The following is a 19,879-nucleotide window of genomic DNA, read 5'->3' as shown; positions in this document are numbered from 1 at the left end:
ATTTTCATATTCAATTTTCTTTGCTCTCGCCAAGAATGGTGCGCAATTGTCGCATCAAACTCTTTTTATCAGTAAATAGGGCAATGCTTTTAAATGATGAAGGCTTTTTAAAAGGCAAAGAGACAGTTATGTAAGCATTCTATAAAAAAAATGCAACGACGCAATATGAACCGAATCAAATTCCGAAATTTGCCTCGAAATAAGATTTTTTTTCTTTGCATGCTGACGGAACTCTTTTTAATTTTTTTTCATTTATACTTACTTTTTCTAACAATAAATAAAAAAATAAATAAACTAAAGGTAAAATTGTTAAAGGTAGTGATTAAAATCTTCCTACTCAATAAAATTTGACAGTGAAACTTTGGCGGGTAATTTTTTCTTGGCTTAACGACCTCTTAGGCCACGCCGGCCATCGAAAAAAAAGTAAAAAGTTGGCAGGTAACAATATTGTTATATTTGATTTGATGAATCATCAATAAAGATCATCAAAATATTATTTTTATTAAATTAACAAAATCTAATATTTTCCTAAAATATCCTCAAAACGACATTAAAATTAGTGCTTTAATATTGAAGCTAATGACGCACATACGAAGATTTACCTCCTTTGCAAGTACTATTCATCATATCCAAATTCCAACACAAATGTTCCTCACGAGTACGCAAAAACACAATTCCAACAAATACGAGAGTTCCTTCACCTTTCTTTGCATACGTTCCCGGTCTGGTCGCATTTAGTTCCGGAAACATGAAAACACATGGACCTCTGGCACTTTTCGACTGCCTTTGAACAATACATACGGGCGATTGATACTGAAATGCATCCGGCACTGCACATGGCGATGATTAATTAATTAAGTTTTCCAAATGGATTTATGAATAATGAGCAGTTGTCAGTCGAGCTATCTCTGCTGGCAGAATCCGAATGCAGGATGCAGAATCGTATAGCTAGCCTTTAAGGGAACATTTTGCTCAATGATCTTACAGGTTGAAACGATGGGAAGCAAACGAGTGCAGGCAGACGATCGGTCTCCTCTTTTACCAGCGTCCAGAGATATTCTTGGCATTTTGTACGTCGCTTTCTTCTTTACACTCAATCAATTTTCACAGGATTAAAGCAACGAAAAAAAAAAACACCACCAATCCAACGTGTTTCCTGTGAAACATATAGAAGCGAATAGTCTGGACCAACAGCTTCCCAATCCCACACTAAATGTGAACGTTAAAGGGCTGGATGATTGGTAAAAAAAGCTCACCCTTCCCGCATGGTTAAAAAAAAAAGTCCACCGGATAAGAGTGCGATGCTGGACCGGTCGAAAATGGGAAAGGCAAAGAAACCTGTTGTCGGTGGGCTGCAGATGATGAAAAATGACAAAAATTTCCAATCACATCACGGAAATTGGTTTTCATAACATCCGGTTCGTGTACGCGCGACTGGACCGAGCCGTTTGGGCGAGAGGCAAAAATCAAGTGGCAGCAAATCAGGACACACTCCTTCCTTGGTGCCTTGCGCTTCCTTGACCGCTTCACTCTTGGTTTTTGAGTTGAAATGATCACTTTCCTGTCTGCAGCTTTTGCCACAATCGTTGTGGAGCAAGGAGCAGAAAGCAAAACAAAAAAAAACCTCAGAACACAAGAATGCCTTCCGTCAGATACGGGGCTGAGAGTTGGCTACATGGAACGTTCATAGAACAAGAGAAAAAAAAAGTCCAACTCCAGATAAAAACAATACAAAACATCCCACAGGCAAGTACGCGCAAGAGAAACGAGCAGACGGAAAGCATTTTTTTATCATTCTTTGGTGGTTCCAGTCGGCGTTTTCTTCCTCAAGCAGGAGTCTTTAGAGCCTGCGGTCGTGCGGTAGTGTGGTTTTTTGTTCTTCTCTTCCGGCCTCTTCCAGCAAAAAAAAAACCTATCAAATGCTGCATCGAAGCGTCGCATAGCCTTCGGCTATTGAGGTTTCTTTTCCGTGATGGGTGGCTGACGGTTTTCTTTCCACCCGGCTATGTCACACGGTAGACTGAAAAATGGACGACAATACCCAGTAGTCTGTGGGTCTACTTTATGTTGGGCCTTTCCTAATCATTCGTCAAATCTGATGGCAAAGAAAAAGCAACAGTAAAATTAGCCAAATCAATAACAAAAGTTGAAAAATCAAAAGATTTGAAATTTGGTGCCCTTGCAATTAAAGAAAGCTTTCAAAACAGAGCATTACAATCTTTAAGTCCTGTAGGAAGTAAACGACATGAACAAAAAATCCGTGAAAATTTGTAATCCGCAATATTTGTTTGACAAAATAAAAACACTACTAACTTACTTATCAGGCTCTGCAACCGCTTTGGGATCTTGGCCTGCCGCAGCCGAATCCGGAACCGCTCACGGTCCCGCGCCTTCATCCGCGAATCCGTTATCCCGACCTTGATGGCGGATGATTCCACGCCACCCTCCCACCTCAATTTGGGCCTAAAACGCCTCCTCTGTCCCTGTGGACGGCCTAAAAGGACTTTCTGAGCTGGGTCGTCCGGTGCCATGCGTATAACATCGGAGCCTGGCGAGCCTAATTCGCTGCACCTTCTGAGCATCTTCCTCTCGCGGCTAAGAGGCTAAGAGGGCTTCGCCTACTTTGGACAGGGCCATCATGTCTCAGAGGCGTATGTGAGTACTGGGACTATAAAGGTACGATAAAGTCCCAGCTTCGAAGTCAGCATGCTAGCGCGCAACTCCTTCTCTCTGCTGTTTGCGATGCTGACTTTTGACCCGAGACAGGTGAAGTTTTAAACGACTTCAAATTTGCGATAACCTCTCCGTACATCACCCCCACGTAGTTCCGGATTTCTTAGTAGGGCCGCTGATGGTAGGCCTCTGTCACCTGGGAGAGCCGCAGACCAATGACGTCTATATCATCAGCGTATGCCAGGATCTGGGTTGACTTCTTGAAGATGGTTCCCGAAGTCTCCACCTCCGACTCTCGGATGGCCCTTTCTAGCGCCAAGTTGAATAAGAAATAGGCGAGCCCGTCTCCATGACGCAGGCCTTTGGTGGTAGCAAAGGACGCTGAGAGTTTTACATCAACCTTCACCTGGCATGTGACGTTGGTCATAGTCATTCTAACAAGCCCGAAAAGTTTGTCCGGAATTCCAAAAGAGCTCATGGCCTCGTAGAGTTTTACCTTGGCTATGCTATCATTTGCGGCCTTGCAATCTATGAAGAGATGGTACGTGTTCAACTGCTGTTCAGCCATCTTCTCCAAGATGTTCTGCATGGTTAAGATCTGTTCAGTGGTAGATTTAACAAGGTAACAATCAGTGAACATACACAATTAAGAAACACAATATATCGTCCTAACTGATAATTATAGTTGATTTGACAAAATCATCTAATCTTATGAGCAAGGAAACAATATTTTCATCAAAACAATCAACATACATGCCAAAGCAGTGTTGTGTACTTACCCCGAACACATACTTAAGTACACATTGCTGTCTTAAACTGCTTGAGAAGTCTTCGAAGTCGCTCACGATCCAACGTAACAGACGTTCACTTAATCTATAGATTAGGGTTTCAGATGAACGCATCAACACTATAACTCCATCTACGTTTTCGCCTTCAACGCCTCCGCTGTCCAAGTGGACGGTTTAAAATGACTTTACAGGATGAGCCGTCCGGCGCCATTCACAGGACATGAGCCTGCCCTCTGAAGCTTATCGATTCTAGTTCGGTGTATTTAAGTGAAATCTTCATAATTCTTTTGGGCCCTGTTCGCGTCCAAAGTAAAGGTTTTGGTGAACACTTTGATTAGGCTAGGCGCATCTGGACAGTATTTTATTGGACATAAAATTTCTCAACTCCACTTATGTTTGAGCGGTTTGCTGGACTGTTTAGGCTCAAAGGTGTTCTGATACAAAAGGGCTTTTAATGTTCCTTACAGTCCTAGCATCACCCTTAGTGACAGGTATTACGGGTTGGAGAGTTTCCTTAAGTAGCAGTACTATTGGCTAGAAGTCTGCCTTTACGGTTTAGTCTCGTTATCTGTTCCGAAATTTTGTACCACCAGTAGTATGATCGTTTAGTTGTTTAGTTTTGCCACAAAGGAAAGCCGAAAATAAAACAGAATAGATAATTTCCATGTGGTCAGAATAAAGCTTCATCTGGTTTGATTTCCATCTTCGAGACTCCTCTCTTCCTGATACAGATAGGTGGTAGCAATAGACCCTGAGAGTTTCCATTCATGTGACGTTGGTCATTGTCATTCTTACAAACCTGGTAAGCTGGATCGGGACTCCATGCGAGTATGTACTTATCTGCTGCTCCATCATCTTCCCTAAGATTTGCCCTAAGAATATAAACAACTGGTTATTTGTTGGGCCTTCAGTTTCAGGAATCTCCCTGACAGTTTCCATCTATTCGTAAATTTTAACATTACCAAAATGTTCAGCCCATAAAAAATATAGAAATCGAATGTTCGAAAGTATAATTACTACGTTAAAAGTTGATACAATTTCGCTCCACGAAACACCCTCAAATACTTATCGAATTAGAAGAGCTTCTACCGAAGAATTGTAAGAGATAATGTTGTTTACTACATTTTGTTTTCTAGTCTTCAACTAAGTTTGTCATACCCAAGCAAATTTGAAGAGTTAGTTAAAGTGATTTATAATTTGCTACCAAAATCATACATGGTGAAGTTATTGCCTTTTACATTTAACACGTTCGGTACCAAGGAATATTCTGTCGATTCTTTCTCACGAAACGTAAACGTGACAGTGAATAAAATTCGCGCAATAGAGGTTTCTATGGCCATGTAAAAGAGAGCAATTATTCATATGAAAGAAACTCTCTACAGGTGAGAGTGTCACCTAAATTTGGGTGACATGGTATGGAGCGTATTAGAAACACGTTTTAAGTGAAATACCTTATATCAAAACATAATAAAGCACTAATGCATTGATATTAGCTCCATTCAGCTGATTGTGTACTGTATTATGGCACTAGTTTTCAATTTTGACTACCTTATCCTTATCTAGATGACACCATAATCACGTTCTTCGCCATATTGTGCCAATCATGCACACTATCTTGCACAACACTATCTTCCGCACACAATGTATTCAACATGTGCTATGGAAGTAAATTTCCCATTCTGTTTCTCATCCTCTGCTTCTTTCAATCACCTTACCACACCATTTACTTATTGTTACCCGGATCGTAAATGCACTTTCATCTCGCTTGTTACACGTTATCCATTATTTAAACCGAACGAAAGGACACCGATAAGACGCCACGACCACGTCACAAGCCCCGAAGGCTTTTTCCCAAATGGAACGACAGCCCTGATGGCCATTGACATCGGTATGAATTTTCTACCTAGATCACTACAAGATTGGAAAATGATCATAAGGTTCTTTGGCGCTAGGCTTGGGGAAAGCATATTTACTCATTGCTCAAGAAAATATTCTTTCATTCCTTTTGATAGTCCTACGTTTCTCGTCCTGCCGATCTGCGCCATCTAGCTGGGATGGAGGAAGGTTCAATCCACTAGCCTTATGTCAAACTTCATAACAGAAGAGTTCCATAACCTGCCCTGTACTGAAGTGTCCTCTGGTGGGTTTGCGTTCCGAAGGCTTTTTTTCAATATGCATGATCCTGCCAACCTGCCTGGTGGCAGGTTCCGTGAACGGACCACCGAGCTTGCTAGAGGCTTCCAGTTTGTCTTCGTTTCGTAACCGATGGCTTGTGTAACGATGAACTAGCAATAAAAGAAAACCCACCTTCCCATCCATTTCACAACGCAAGCACACACCGGAGCGCATGAAAGGAATACCCTCGCACCACACCTTCAGCACACCCTCACACCTGGCCCACTGTAACAAGCCTCCAAGAGGGCGTACACTTTGATGTTGTAACATAATTTGTAAGAATAATATTCCTTTCCGCCGGTTCGTTGGAACTTCATTTCTGGAACTTCCCGAAGTCTCGAGTAGTTGGTCCGCTTAATTCACTCGTTTGTCGTTCCGGTTGACATGGTTGCACAAGGTAGCGAAGGCAGGAGATGTAGTCTTGAAGGTGGGAAAATATTGGAAACCCATTCGGTTTGCATGATGATGATGATGAAGTCAAACCCACACTTGTGCCCATTAATCGATTGAAACGTGGTGCGAGTCAAGCGTGTTTTGTCACGTGCAAGATGTGAAACACTTTCCAGGTAACAGGCCTTATTCAGAATTCAAATGACTCAATCTAAAGGGTGTACGATTAAAAATTGAGAGCAAGAAAATTACTTCCCTGAAAAGAATATGTCGCTCTGCGATAAGGAGCGTGAAGGTTTTGCAAAAAATACATTGTAGCTTGTAGCTGTAAATGTGAATCAATATAATTCTTATGATAAGTTTCATGAACCTCAATGAATAATTGTAATAAACTTTGAAATGTTGATCAACCTTGATCAACATTTGAAAAACACTTTAAACCATTGGAAGGTATGTCCTGAAAAAACTTTCCTGTAGTAAGGCATTCATTTCAATCCTCTTTTCAAACATCGTCAAATGGATTCATAGTGGTAACGAAATAATCATTTTCAATAGAATATTCTTTCATTCCCTTCTGCAATTTGCAGTTGGAACGAGTTCAGGTACCTATTGCCGATATTAAATTTATTTACTAACCCCTCTTATTCATTCAACAAGGTGGCTGAATTGCTAGCCCATCGCAACCATGGTCAGCGTTGAGTTCGCGATACTCTCCACTCGTCACACTCACAGCCACTCGACCACCGATCTGCTGTAAGGGCAAACATAGAATGGCCATAGTTGATTGAATTTTTCATTGAGACTTCGTTCGATGGATAGCCATTGCAAAGGGTGCTTGAACGGGTGCACCTGCGTGAAGATCGTGTAATATTATTGAATTCCTTCCCATCAGCTACACGCAGCCCATTCAATTATGGCGAGCGATGGTTGGTAAGTTTAAAAGCTGCTTGGCTCGCTCGAGCACAATTGGGTCCGTGGCTGGTGCTCATTTCGTTCGCAAGGAAGGACTGTACACAAAGCACCCTTCATGATCCGTTTTGCCCTGGCACATCGTTAGCCAATCATCAACGAATCCGGACTGATTTATTCATGGTGTAACATTATTATTCGCACGCAGCAGACCAGAGAGCAATAAGGGTGCGGTAGAAATTTCACATTTTAAAAAGAGTTTTTGAAATCGGATTTTTGAAACCGGAAAAAGAAATATTGAACACATTTTCAAACCGGGAAATGAAACTATTACGAGGTACTAAGAAACAAAACATTTAATCGTCAAGCAGATATTCGTTTTCGTCACAAAATGTGGCGTAAAATCCATTACCGCGACGAATATTTGCCCATTGAAACGATCATTATCAATAATTTGTCAACATTATACGATTCAATTATGACACATTTACTCAACAAAGCAAACGAAACGAGCTGCCGCCAGGATTGTGTGCTGGACGCTTTCGTTTACCGATTTCACCGTCCCATTATCCAATAGCCGATTCCGTTAATAATGTTTTCACAGTAATTTATTCCCAATCTCTTTCGGAAGCCTCTTGCCAGACTCACAATCCATCGTAATCGAGGGCAGAACGGGCAAATGCTTCAACCACTCCACCACACTCATTCACTCTCTTCCCCCAAGCGGCGGAAGAAGCCTACGATATCTGGACGATTGTACTTCCAAAGGGAAGGGGAGGGGGGGGGGGGAGAGATATTTGACGGGCGGCAGGATAATCGGTCCCGGTTACATGGCTTAATCATGTTCGTAATTGTGCAATTTTCATCGCATCGATTTTCACGTCAATCGGTTGACTTCGGAGCGGCAGTTGGGACGCGGCATGGGTTTACGTGTTTTTCGGTGATTGGAAGTGATTTTCCCGGCGGGCTAGCGGGATGTTTAATTTTTCCTTCCCTTCCCTATTTTCGTTTCGCTGATCGAAGGCTTGAAATTGATAAGCTGTTGCTAATTAATTTTCGGCAGCAATACATTTGCTTTGTCAAGGCGTGAGTGATGCTGGGAGTTTGTGCAATCAGTCGTGAAATGACGGGCTAATCTAATGCGAAAAGCTGCATCGTAATAATGGGGAAGAAAATATGACATTCTTTATGATAAGAAAGCTTGTATTATAATTAACTTGTTTACGGAAAATGTTCCACGGAACTCGCAAAAAATCACAGTTTTAAAATTGAAATCGAAATTCGAATAATAGCTGTCCAAATAACCTTTTTTCGATCATCACCACACACGTGATGATGTTTATAACTATTATTTTTCTTCTTGGCTTAACGACCTGCTAAGTCAAGCCACCGTCAATCGAATGGCTCTCTGGACTTTTTAATACCACGTAGCTGGATAATCAATCCTAACCACGGATGAACGATCCGGATGGGATTTGAACCCCGGTCTTGCCTTTTGAAAACTGGCGCTGCTGTTGTCTCTTGTACCGGACCATTCAAAGTCATTTGCATTGGGAACTTTACACTTTTTGATCATGTATTTATCGAAATGAGTTCGAACGCCCACTAGTGCTGCATACTAACAACAGTTTTCTCTTCAATCATTTGCACCCTTGATGAGTAGCCGATCAAGCCCTTTGAAGTCCTCAAAGTAAATGAATGTTGAACGAATGAGGCCAGATCATAAGAGTCGGGGATGATATATCTGCCTTCGATAGAGCATATAATTTCCACTTTCCAGGAAAATTGAGAGGCTTCCTCTCAACTATGTCCAGATAAGATCCACCTATGGAGGGGTCCTTGTAAAAATTTATTGTAAGTTTTCTCACTCTTCCTCTTATTTCGTTACAGTTCATTGGAACGCAAGTGTTCCTGTTCCTGCTTACCGTCATCGGATCAGCCATCCTGCTCGATTATTCGACGATGAACTCAAGCATTCAGCCGCTAATTCGTCAGACGATGCTACGCTTTATCGTCACTTCCGAACATCCGCACTCCTCAGCCGCTCTGAAACTGATCCAAGAAAGTGTAAGTATTGCGCTGCTTTTTCATAGACCATATCAAGCCACAATCATTAAAGCATCGGCTGATGGCACACAATTTACGAATGAATGGCCATATTGCCGAAACGGTACCAATTTGCACTGCAATGGAAAAAAAAACGTTGAGGAAGGAGAGTTTTCCAACGTCTCGCATCTTGTGCTGGCACAGTTCATTAATCCATTATTGAAATCAAACACCATCTGCCCACTATGTCCCCGTTTGGGACAGTCGATCTTCGGCCTCTTTTCGGTGTCCTCTTTGTGTGTTTCGTACTATCCGATGGAGGACCCCAACCATCTCCAGAGGATTCATTGTAATTAATACTGAAATACGAGTCTTTAATGGATATTTGTTTAGCTCACCCAAAACACTCTTCCCAATCCGCGTTGCCAGGGCAAACTCATTCACTCATTGATGCTACTGGATGCGCCTGTTCTCTTGGTCTCGATAGATCGATAGTTGATAGTTCGATTTCTTGCGTGTTGATAACTAAAACATGGAATGTAAATGATCCGTTTGCTTTGCGTTGACTTAAATAGAGATTAAATGTTAAAGAGGAGTGCCATATGAGCTTGCCATGTGGTCATACAAGTTATAATATTATACTAAATAAAAATAACTTCTTTGACATTGAAAAATCAACAAGACTGGAATAGACTGGCAACCGAGCTCTTGAAGATGAGACCGGAGAGGCTTACCGTCAAAATGCACAAGCTGGTCACGAGAATCTGGGAACAGGAAGAATTATCAGAGGAGTGGAAACTGGGCGTTATTCACCCAGTCTACAAAAAGGGCGACCGACTGGAATGCTGGAACTGTCGTGCCATTTCGGTCCTTAATACCGCCTATAAGACCCTGTCCCAGATCTTGTTCTGCAGACTTGCCCCCCTTGCTACTGATTTCATCGGCAGTTATCAAGCTCGATTTTTTGGATGTAAATCCACTACGAGTGGGAAGCAGCGTGTTAGTCGACGGCGATAACCTCGAGGTAGTAGAGGAGTTCTGCTATCTTGGGACTGTCGTAACTTCGGATGTGCAGGGGAATCGTGTCTACTACGGATTCCACCATCTGCTGAGATCCAGAAGACTTTGAGACCGCACTAAATGTGAGATATGTCGCACACTGATTCGGTTGGTGGTCCTATATGGCCACGAGTCTTGGACCATCCAAGCGGAGGATTCAAACGCTCTTGGCGTGTTTGAGCGGCGCATCCTCCAGATCATCTTTGACGGTGTGTTCGAGCATGGAGTGTGGAGGAGAAGGATGAACCACGAATACAGAGAACCGGACATCCTGACGGCAGCAAAGACCGGCAGGATACGATGGCTGGGGCATGTTATGAGGATGCCGGACTCATGCCCCACCAAGAAAGTATTCGTCAGCGACCTCCACTTCGGCACGAGGCGTCGGAGAGCACAGCAAGTTCGTTGGCTGGATCAGGTAAAGGAAGACCTGTCGGAGATCGGGTGCTTGCACGGATGGGAAGCTGCAGCCAGGGATCGATTATCCTGGAGATCTATTGCTGACCGAGCCATATCACGACGACGTGCTCTTAAAAAGAGCAGACCAACATGATGATGATGACATTGAAAAATGCCTTCAGAAAACAATTCGGACATGCAATATTCAGTTCAAATTGATTTGAAAAACTAATTAAAAAACTTTCTGTTCGGCAGTAGTGCAATGTTGTAACAGATCTTGCTAAAGGACACTGTAATTTCCATCGTCTCAAATTAATCACTTTCTCACCGGACTTTACAGTTAATCATTCATTCGTCGATTTTGCGCGACCAGTATTTCGATTACACTCCCTCTGTATCTTCTATGATACACAGGTATCCTGTTTTAATGAGTAGGTGTATCGTCCTTTTTTTTCTTCGTAACGTCAATCTCTGTAAGAATCTCATTTCTTCCTTATTGCTTCTCGTTTTCAGCAAACTTTTTTCCATTTCTCTCTCTCCAATTCCTCACGCGATACATAATTAAACGCCTGCAAGACCATTACAGTGTTCACACCGTCGTCCTATCAGGATTGGCACTTTGCTTCGATGCTATGAATTGACACCATTTCCCTATCGATTTTACTAATGAAACCTAGCCGAGAAACGGATCGAATCTGTACTCTGTAAAAAAAATCAGTCTCCATTGCTACATTTCGGCAGCAATCTGTTTGGTGTTCTTTTTTTTTTTTGCAATTACCGAATACCTAAATAATTCTTCACCATCCTCCATTTTGCTTTCTCTTCGATCGGTACAGATTGGGTGCTGTGGTGCGGACGGACCGAACGACTACATGGTGATGCGTCAACCGTTGCCGCTCGAGTGTCGCGATACCGTAACCGGTAATGCATTCTTCAACGGGTGCGTCAACGAGCTGACATGGTTCCTGGAGGACAAATCCATCTGGGCCGCCATCATGGCAATGATACTGGCTGCCGTTCATGTAAGCTTCCCTCACCACACGGGCTCGATAAATGCTGGTCCACTCACTGCGCACTCCTTTTTTTCTTTCCTTCTCTAAAATACAGACATGCAATGCCGTCCTCGGCATTGTGCTCGTCCAGGCTCTTCGTCGTGAGGAAGAAGCCATGAACCGGCGTTAAGCAGAACAGCCTATGCATCGCATAATGACAGCATGCACAAAAAGATGTCATAAACAAACATCCCAAATCCCAGTCCTAGGAGCATAGAGCTATGACAAGCTAGCAGCGGATTGTTTTATTTTTCTAGTATTCGAAGGCCAGAGCTATCTTTTCAACGTTTTACACTTACTTTACATCGTCTGTACGGACACCTAGTGGTTAATAGAAACAATGTCAGCAATGTCACGCTAACTAAGCATGTTTGGTGTATCGATAATAAATAAAGGATAGGCTTAGATAAAAACAGATGTTTGTTTGTTTTTTTTTTTCAATTGACTTGAACCGATTCTTCCCAAACGCTTCCACCTTCATTCAGTCCCGCGATCCAGACATTAATTTTCAAGCTCAATTTATGCAGCTTGTTATTCCTTGCTTTCCATACATTAGCATTTTGTCGAGGGATAACACTGATAAACAAAGGAATAAAACATTGCATCCGTAAATAGCTTTCTTTAGCAAGTCTTCAACCCATGCCACAAATCTTGTAGGACAAAAAATTCAACAACAAAGCAGAGCAAAAAAAATCACTCACCTCTCAGAAGAAAAGTTAAACAACTACATGGAGCAGCATGCAACAACATGAACAAAAACAACGAAAAACGCAAACCTATTGTTGTTCCTACGGTGAAACACTTGTAGGAGGAAAAAAATTAAAATAAACCTTACCTTCTAATGCGATTCGTTTGCCGGGGTCCGGGAATCGAGTGTAAATCCTTTACACCGAAGAGACCTTTCCGAGCGAGACCTTTCCCCGTGTCTGGTGAAACGAAAGCTAATATTGTAGGTAATAATTTGCATAATTTTTCCCTACACACAATCGGTTCGCACCACCTTTCGGCTGTGGCTTTTTTTTTTATCCAACCGCTGTTTGGTGCCAGATGTTACCCGTTTGTTGAAGTTGCCTCTCTCTTATTTGCATCTCTTGAGACTGTGAGCGGTGAAGTAGATTTTCTTTCACTGCACGAGCGATATGCCTGCCGTCCTTATGTTCGAACGCAAACTTTCGCTCCTCAAGCTGCTGCGTTCGTTCGAAGGTCACACAATCACATGGCGACAACTTAAAACCTTGTTTCTTTGTTTTTTTTTGTTGTGGTAAATAGAAGCAAGTCCTTAACGTGGGCTTCTTGGGGTGCAGAAGATGGTTCGATTCCCAGGCACATTGTTCGCATAATACTGAAGGTGGAAGTATATGGTGTACAAACGTTTTAAAGCTCATTTTTCTTCATTTCCTTGTATCCTTTAATATAACTCAAAGAAACCCTTATCAATATTCATCCACGCAGTGGATTTACGGTATCAATTGTATTGTTGAAATTTAATATGAACCAAACCCGACATGGAAATATGGTTTTGAAATTAAATGTTTGAATTTGAGAGGAAAGGGAATTGCAATCTTCAGTTTTCATATTTCAATAAACACCTTCAAGCAAAAATATTTCATTAAACCTCATGTGATCAAACACAACATAGAAATTCATATAAAGACTGTAGAGGTAAAAAACGTCGTTGAAGTGCAGATAAAACAAGCGTGCAGACTCCTTACATAAAACTACAAACTAAACGTTTGACACGATAATTAACTTTCAGTCGAAATTCTTCTCCAATGACACCCTAAACTTCTGTGACCCGAACACAAACAACGAGACGAGAGAAGTATGCTAGACGGACCCGTTCGTTGCCATCGGTTGTGCTATTAAAACCACCATCACCAGACATAGTTATTAACTTCTATTCATGTAACAGCCCCAACCTCTCCACAAAAGACGATCGACTTATCGTCCTGTTTGTGTGTGCGGTGTGTATTCCCGAGAAGGATGAGACGTTTTAACAATCTTCTATTTATTGCCCCCGCATTCATTTTCACCATACCTCGCATGTTCGAATAGAAGAAAGGTGAAGAACCTCATTAAAAGCTTGTACTTTCCACGCGCTATTCAGCACCATCGTCAGACGGCGCCGTGTACGGTTGCTTTCCATTCGGTTTCTATACGAAAGTGAATGGAAGTGAAAATTCTTCACATGCGAAGCGTCTTACACGACGCTTCGTGTTCTCACTCCACAAATCAGTCCCCATCAGTCCCCACCCGCCACCTCGCCGGACTGACCTACTTCAAACGTGCAAGTCTTGGACGATGAACGTCATTCAAAAAGCTGGCGTCGATAAAAGTGGAGTGCTCGGTGGCCCGGGATGCCCAGGATCTGGCGGGCTGATAAAAGAAAATATCACACGAAATGATCCTTTTTCCCAGCATTTGGGTTCGGTGTACCCTTCGGTGCACATACACGGGTCGTATCGGCTATGAATATCAGGGGACGATGTAAACAGCGATTTCATTTCGCTTGGTAAGTATCGCCATAACTACCACTATAAGAAACACTATGGGAACTTGAAGAAATGCGATAGTTCCATAAGGGCAACGATGCTTATAATAAAATTAAATTATGCTATAAAAGGCCAAGCTCGTGTACTTTTCACTATTTATGTGAAAACTTTGCCTAAAAAACTAAATTGATGGAATTTTGGAATGATGCTTAAAGCAGAATGATTAAAATTATAAACATTAAACCATCAGTACAGGAGTTAAAGTGAAGCCAAATTTACTGAGAATTTTATTTTCTGTAACAGAATTATCTTAGTGTTCAATCAAGAACGCGAATCAACAAAACAATTTCTTAACTGACTCTACAAACTGACCGTCAGTTTTGACTGAAATCGCTCATAATCTGCATATTCACTCCTACATCTAGAGATGTAGTCCCGAATTAGCAACTGGTGCCGCTGCTAGCTATAATACCGGCAACCCCCAGTATCAAAAACCACTTGGTAAAAATATTTGAGGAAACTGTGACTATCATGCTTAAGATGAAATTCTTGGCTAAGATTTATAAAAGTATGGATATTATTGTTTCTGTTATAATCGGTAATTGAGAACGCTTTTTTAAGAGACGAAAGACTTCCTTAGATTACAAAGTCTCCATTAGCCCTATAAACAAACATGGTGAATACTTTTTAAAATTTGTTCTTAAAATGCAATATTGCAACTCGAAGCCACAATGTCATTAAATGAAGAGATATTCATGGTTTTGCTCTATTACGGTAAAGCTTAGAAAAATCTTTCTCTATCATAACTGGCTTAATGCCTTGATCTGTTCCAGTTTTGAGTATTATTTTAACACGTTTGATACACTTTTCTTCTTCTTAACGACCTTCTAGGGCCACGCCCAATACCACGTAGTTGGTTAGTCAAAAAGTCACTACGAGGGGACGGTCCGAGTGAAATTTGAACTCCGGTCCTGCTGTTTGAACATCGGCTCCGCTGTCAACTACACCATAGGGTCGCCCGTCAATTATCATCTAAATCTACGGTAATAATCAAGAAATGGCAGCCAGTAATAGAAGGTTGAAACTCCTCTTGTCGCTGTATCACTATTTTAAATTTTTTAATTTTTCCAAAAACTGATGAAAATGACAGCCATAATACTATCGATGCAGTAAAGCAGCAATTCATGTATATCTTTTAAAAAGAATACCTTTCTATCAAACAACTATGAAAATTTTGGACGAAATACTTAAGAACAGTAATTTACAAGATTTTCCCATAGTGCGAATGTGTCCCGCAAGACTTATTTTTGATATTGTCAACTGACGATTAAATGTTTGAATGGTTTTCGCCTCAGCACCAACGTTTGTTGTAAACGTTTCCAACACCTTACTGTATTATTTAGTTACGTTGCATGACGTTTTGCTTTGGTTTAACATCGCAGGATTTATGTACGAGTTTGGTATTTTACGCTTAAAATATTTTTTTAGTAATTATGGTATAAATTATTCTGTAAACATTGAGTTAAATAGTATTTTTAAAGCTCCAGCTACTCTAAAATAGTTTATCCGAAGTATTTTTCTGGTGAACAATCCAGCCACCATCATAACTTCAATGACTGCAATGAAAGAAAATGAGCACAACAAATTAACGCAGCGTCTATCTTTCGTTGTGCTTCACATAACAATACAACTACCTAAACAAATTAACATTTTCCTCACCATCCATTGATGACGCTACTGTTGTTGTTGCTTCTTGATGTTTTCATGATTTTACGATCCTTCAGGAACTAGATTAGATCACCCTCTTTGAATAGCATCCACCAGCGTCGAGGTTTTTCTACCGGAATATCACAAAATTATACATTCAACGCTGGTGACACGATTTAGTACACGCTGCCTAACCGCACCACTCAAGAATAAAAGCATCAGCCTCATCAACCGCCCGTCCACGAACCATCCGGTTGACGTGAGTTAAAATGCGCAGCCTGGCGACACAAACTTTTACGATTGAAATAATGTGTAATTTTTAACCACCGCTCCGAAGGCGTACAAAATAATGCACTTTGGCGGTTGCAATAAAATGTTATCCTTTGTGTTATCCTGCCAGCATCACTTTTTATCCGTTGTTTTGCTTTATCATGCTGCTGCAGTGGAAGCGGAAAAATGTTCATCAACAGCGAGTGCAAGAACGAGCGGAGTTTTTCCTCGCTCAATGGAGTCAAATGTTTCCTGTGCGTCTCCTTCGTTCTGTGATCATACCGTGGGCCTTGACGTGTTGCCTTACTTTTGCAGATACCATGGACACCAACGCACAGGAAAATGTGAAACGAAAATATGGCACGATAGAAAGAATAAATGAGATTCGTCAAGATTTTCACGCAAAGGCACGTTGTTTTTCCCAGCAGTTGATGACTTGGGTGGCCGCATTATAACACCACAAAAATATAAATAAATAAACGCACATGGGAACGTGTACATTGTGCAGCAAACACACCCAGCACTTCCAACTCACACTCAAAGGACTAAGAGCAAATGAAATAAAGGTTCCAGGATAAAAAAATGATATGTGGCGATAAAATTATTATGCTCGGTTGTAAAGTCACTCGTCACGCTTCCATATCCCCACAAATCCTTACGATGGGAGGATTACGTTTTGAAGATTTGATAATCCTACCAGACACTGAGTCGCCGAAAAACGATGTTACATCCGCCGCTCGTACCGACAAGTGTATGAGATGGCGATGGATGTCTTACTCAACGGATAGACTTCCTGTTTTTTTTTTTACATTTAAAACGGAACACGAATCCATATAGGCTAGTCATGCAGATGACGACATGCGGATGGTTGATGGGAATGTTACACAACGCCCTATTGGCGGTCAAATCTTTTCATTGTTGATGTCTTTATACGGAAAATGGGACATTGAACAATCGACCTGGTCTCTTAAATATTCAATTTTACAGAAAACTGAACATGGTTTTGCAATTCGCGTTGGACACAGCGGTGTCGTTGAGGAAGAATAACTTCATTGAAAGCAGATTCATTTGAATCGATCATTCAGATGAGCTGGTCATGTTTGAGTTAACAGTTCACCTGGTTCACCGAAATGAAAATTTAAATTGTTTTTAGTGGCTTTTTAGGAATTTGCAGCAGATTATGAGGAATTTTTAATAATTACATATTCGTCGCAAAAGAGAACTCGTTTGGAATAATTCAGGACAAAACATTAGCAGGTTACAATTGATTCAAGGATGATCGTACAAAATTTACAGCGTGAGAATGATTTGACGTTCGGATGAACGTTAGGTAAACCGTTAATAATTGATTATGAACTTTTTAAGCCACAAATGAATATGTATCAAAGGAGATGAAGGCAGATTAATAATGACTGTTGATGCAAAGGCTTCAAACGAGAGAAGTGAGATAGCGTGAGAAGTAAGCTGGCAATAGTGAGGAGGCCGTGAGTGCCATTGACGTGAGTAACACTAAGGGAAAGGTAGTAAAAGGGCAAGCACAGAAAATAAATCCTTCTTGCATCTTCAAAACTAAATACGACGACTACAATCAACAATATAATGCAGCGAAGTGCAATCCGAAACTTCCGCGAATGAACATTTACATACATTTTGAACCTTTTAAATTACTAAAAAATTATTATGTTGTTAATGAGCTTGGAAAAGGGTTAACCATAAATCTGATTCAATGAAGTCGTAGTTTTATGACAGAGTAGAAATTATTTTCAACAAATCTAGGTTCTACAGTCTATGATATCGAACGTAAATTTTGTGAGGCTTTAACGCATTTTCACATCTTTTTATTTCGTCACATCGTTTTCAAGCACACCTTTTTATTTCGTCTTTGTCTTCTTCTGTTTTAATGTCAACCTCAGAAGGACATGTCATTTCTGGCTTGCATTGACTCACTTTCACCAGTATCTGTTTAGTCATTCCTACGTTCATACAGGCGGTCTGGACAATATTCAATACTCGATCTTGTCCTGTGAAAATGGGTAAAGCTGCCGACTCGGCAATCGAACCGAAATTTTCTTTATCTTTTTCTTTGCCTCAGTTTAATTTTAGATAATTTTAATTATTTCCGAAAATATCACAAATGACGTACGGCTGTAGGTTATCTCTATCTATCGAAAACGAATTATTGCAACATTTCACAACTTAACACACACATCATCTTTACAACATGATTGTAGTTATTATTGTTGATCCTCTACTATCAGTCTATGATCATAAAATGAATTTTTATGAAAAAAATAAACTCCTCCTGCCCCAGCTGACGATCTCAATTTGCTGACGATATTCCAGGTGGTGTCGATGACTGCAATTGTGTGCTTGAATTATGTTCTTAGAGATGACGCCAACTACCTTCTGTAAAGAAATTATTATAATTACTTGTACAGATGAAGAACTTTCTACGAATCTATTGCATCAACCAATGGCATCCGCTCGCTGATCGGCCAACATCTGATCACACCTTGATTCATCTCATCTTTGAACAGGAACGCTGTACCTTGAACATAATTTTTACCGCCACTTTGGAAGATCATGCTTAAGGCTAGAGACGGAATTCCCGAAATAAGAGAAATTTTTGAAGTCCAACCGCACGCAACAATCACTCCTCTATAAGATACCTAGTACCCATTAACGAAGTAACAGTCACATATGAACTGACTCTTAACTTTCCACTGGGAGGTATAGGGGCTTCAGGGGCGTTCCGTTATTCATGTCCAGCTCACCTTCTGAAGACCTTAATTACTCTTAATCCGCGAGCACCTACCTCGTCCAAAATGTTTTTGAGGGCACTGGGTTCTACGTCCTGTGAGGGATCTGCAGTTCAATTTCTGCAGTTTAATATAATCGTCTTTGTTTTGTAACGTGGATTCATCCGATAAACTATTTGTACGATTTCAAATATATTGGAGTTCCCAACCGAACAAAGGGTTTGTGTATTCCCCCGTGCACTCAAAATGTAGATTGCAGATATGTAAGAAGATTTGTTACCGTTCTGTATGCCATAGACGTATTTATAGGCTATGTATAGACCTCTCTTTATAGGCGTTCTGAGTAGAACTAGACAAGTGCGAGGCATTTCTAGACAACGCTCAAGATGAACTGGACAGCGGGTAGGTTGAACTGGACACCGTCGCTCCCGTCCGTCTAGACAGCGGTTAAGTTGAACTGGACAAACGCTAGTTTGAAGTGGACAATCGTCAAGTAGAACTGGACAGTCATATTTGAAATGGTTGGTGATACAGTTTGAAGCGTCACAAATCTACCAACAAGAAGATTTACTGCATTGTATCTGTTCTTTCGTCGCATCGTGGGTCAAACCAAAAAAAAACAATAATGTTGTGGGGAAGAGGAACGACGAGAAGGGAACAACGTTATTGCTAGCTGTGCGAGTCAATAACTTTACTTTCTTTGACTGTCCAGCAAGTGGATTAGATCTTCTTAAGGGACTGGATGAGAATTTTTCCTTCCTGGAATTTACAAGACATCGAAGCCTTACCTTGGGAAGGAGGACTCTCGATGCTCATCGGCGGAGCAAGTCGGCCAGGCAACTATGGATATTCAGAAGGAATATCCCTTACAGGCATGTTGGAGGCTTGAGGCCTTACTTTGAGTAAGGGGACACTCAAACCTCTAGAAAGAATTGAACGCAAGGTTTAGCTTGCTGAACCATAGACCGCTTTATTTGTACGCATTTCTTACAACAGTTTTACAACAGGTGGTCGATTCTCGATTTGACTGCGATCGAGAAAATCGATTGCTTTTGTTGTTTTGCTGACCACTGTTTGGACTCGCGCATCTGTCGATGTTTGTCTCGTCAGTGTTTGAATGTTCATGTTTTAGCATGCGCTTGATAAAAATAGATGAATGT

General features: G+C 41.1%; 2 protein-coding genes across 6 annotated transcripts in view; one reads left to right on the top strand and one right to left on the bottom strand.

Moving 5' to 3' along the window:
- Positions 1-11,631, top strand: part of LOC126556287 (tetraspanin-2A) — an 86,364-nt gene extending 74,733 nt beyond the window's left edge. Inside the window, exons 4-6 of the mRNA XM_050211524.1 lie at positions 8,826-9,002; positions 11,276-11,461; positions 11,547-11,631. Coding sequence (XP_050067481.1) covers positions 8,826-9,002; positions 11,276-11,461; positions 11,547-11,621 — 438 coding nt within the window. The 3' untranslated portion in view covers positions 11,622-11,631. The remainder of the gene's footprint in view (positions 1-8,825; positions 9,003-11,275; positions 11,462-11,546) is intronic.
- LOC126556291 (clathrin light chain) overlaps positions 1-19,879 on the bottom strand; it is a 358,662-nt gene that overhangs the window by 62,624 nt on the left and 276,159 nt on the right. The gene's annotated exons all lie outside the window — the stretch shown is intronic.

The sequence above is a fragment of the Anopheles maculipalpis genome, chromosome 2RL (assembly GCF_943734695.1).
Source record: "Anopheles maculipalpis chromosome 2RL, idAnoMacuDA_375_x, whole genome shotgun sequence".
Lineage (NCBI taxonomy): Eukaryota > Metazoa > Arthropoda > Insecta > Diptera > Culicidae > Anopheles > Anopheles maculipalpis.
The sequence above is the reverse complement of the archived record's forward strand: the minus strand, read 5'-3'. Positions and strand labels throughout refer to the sequence as shown.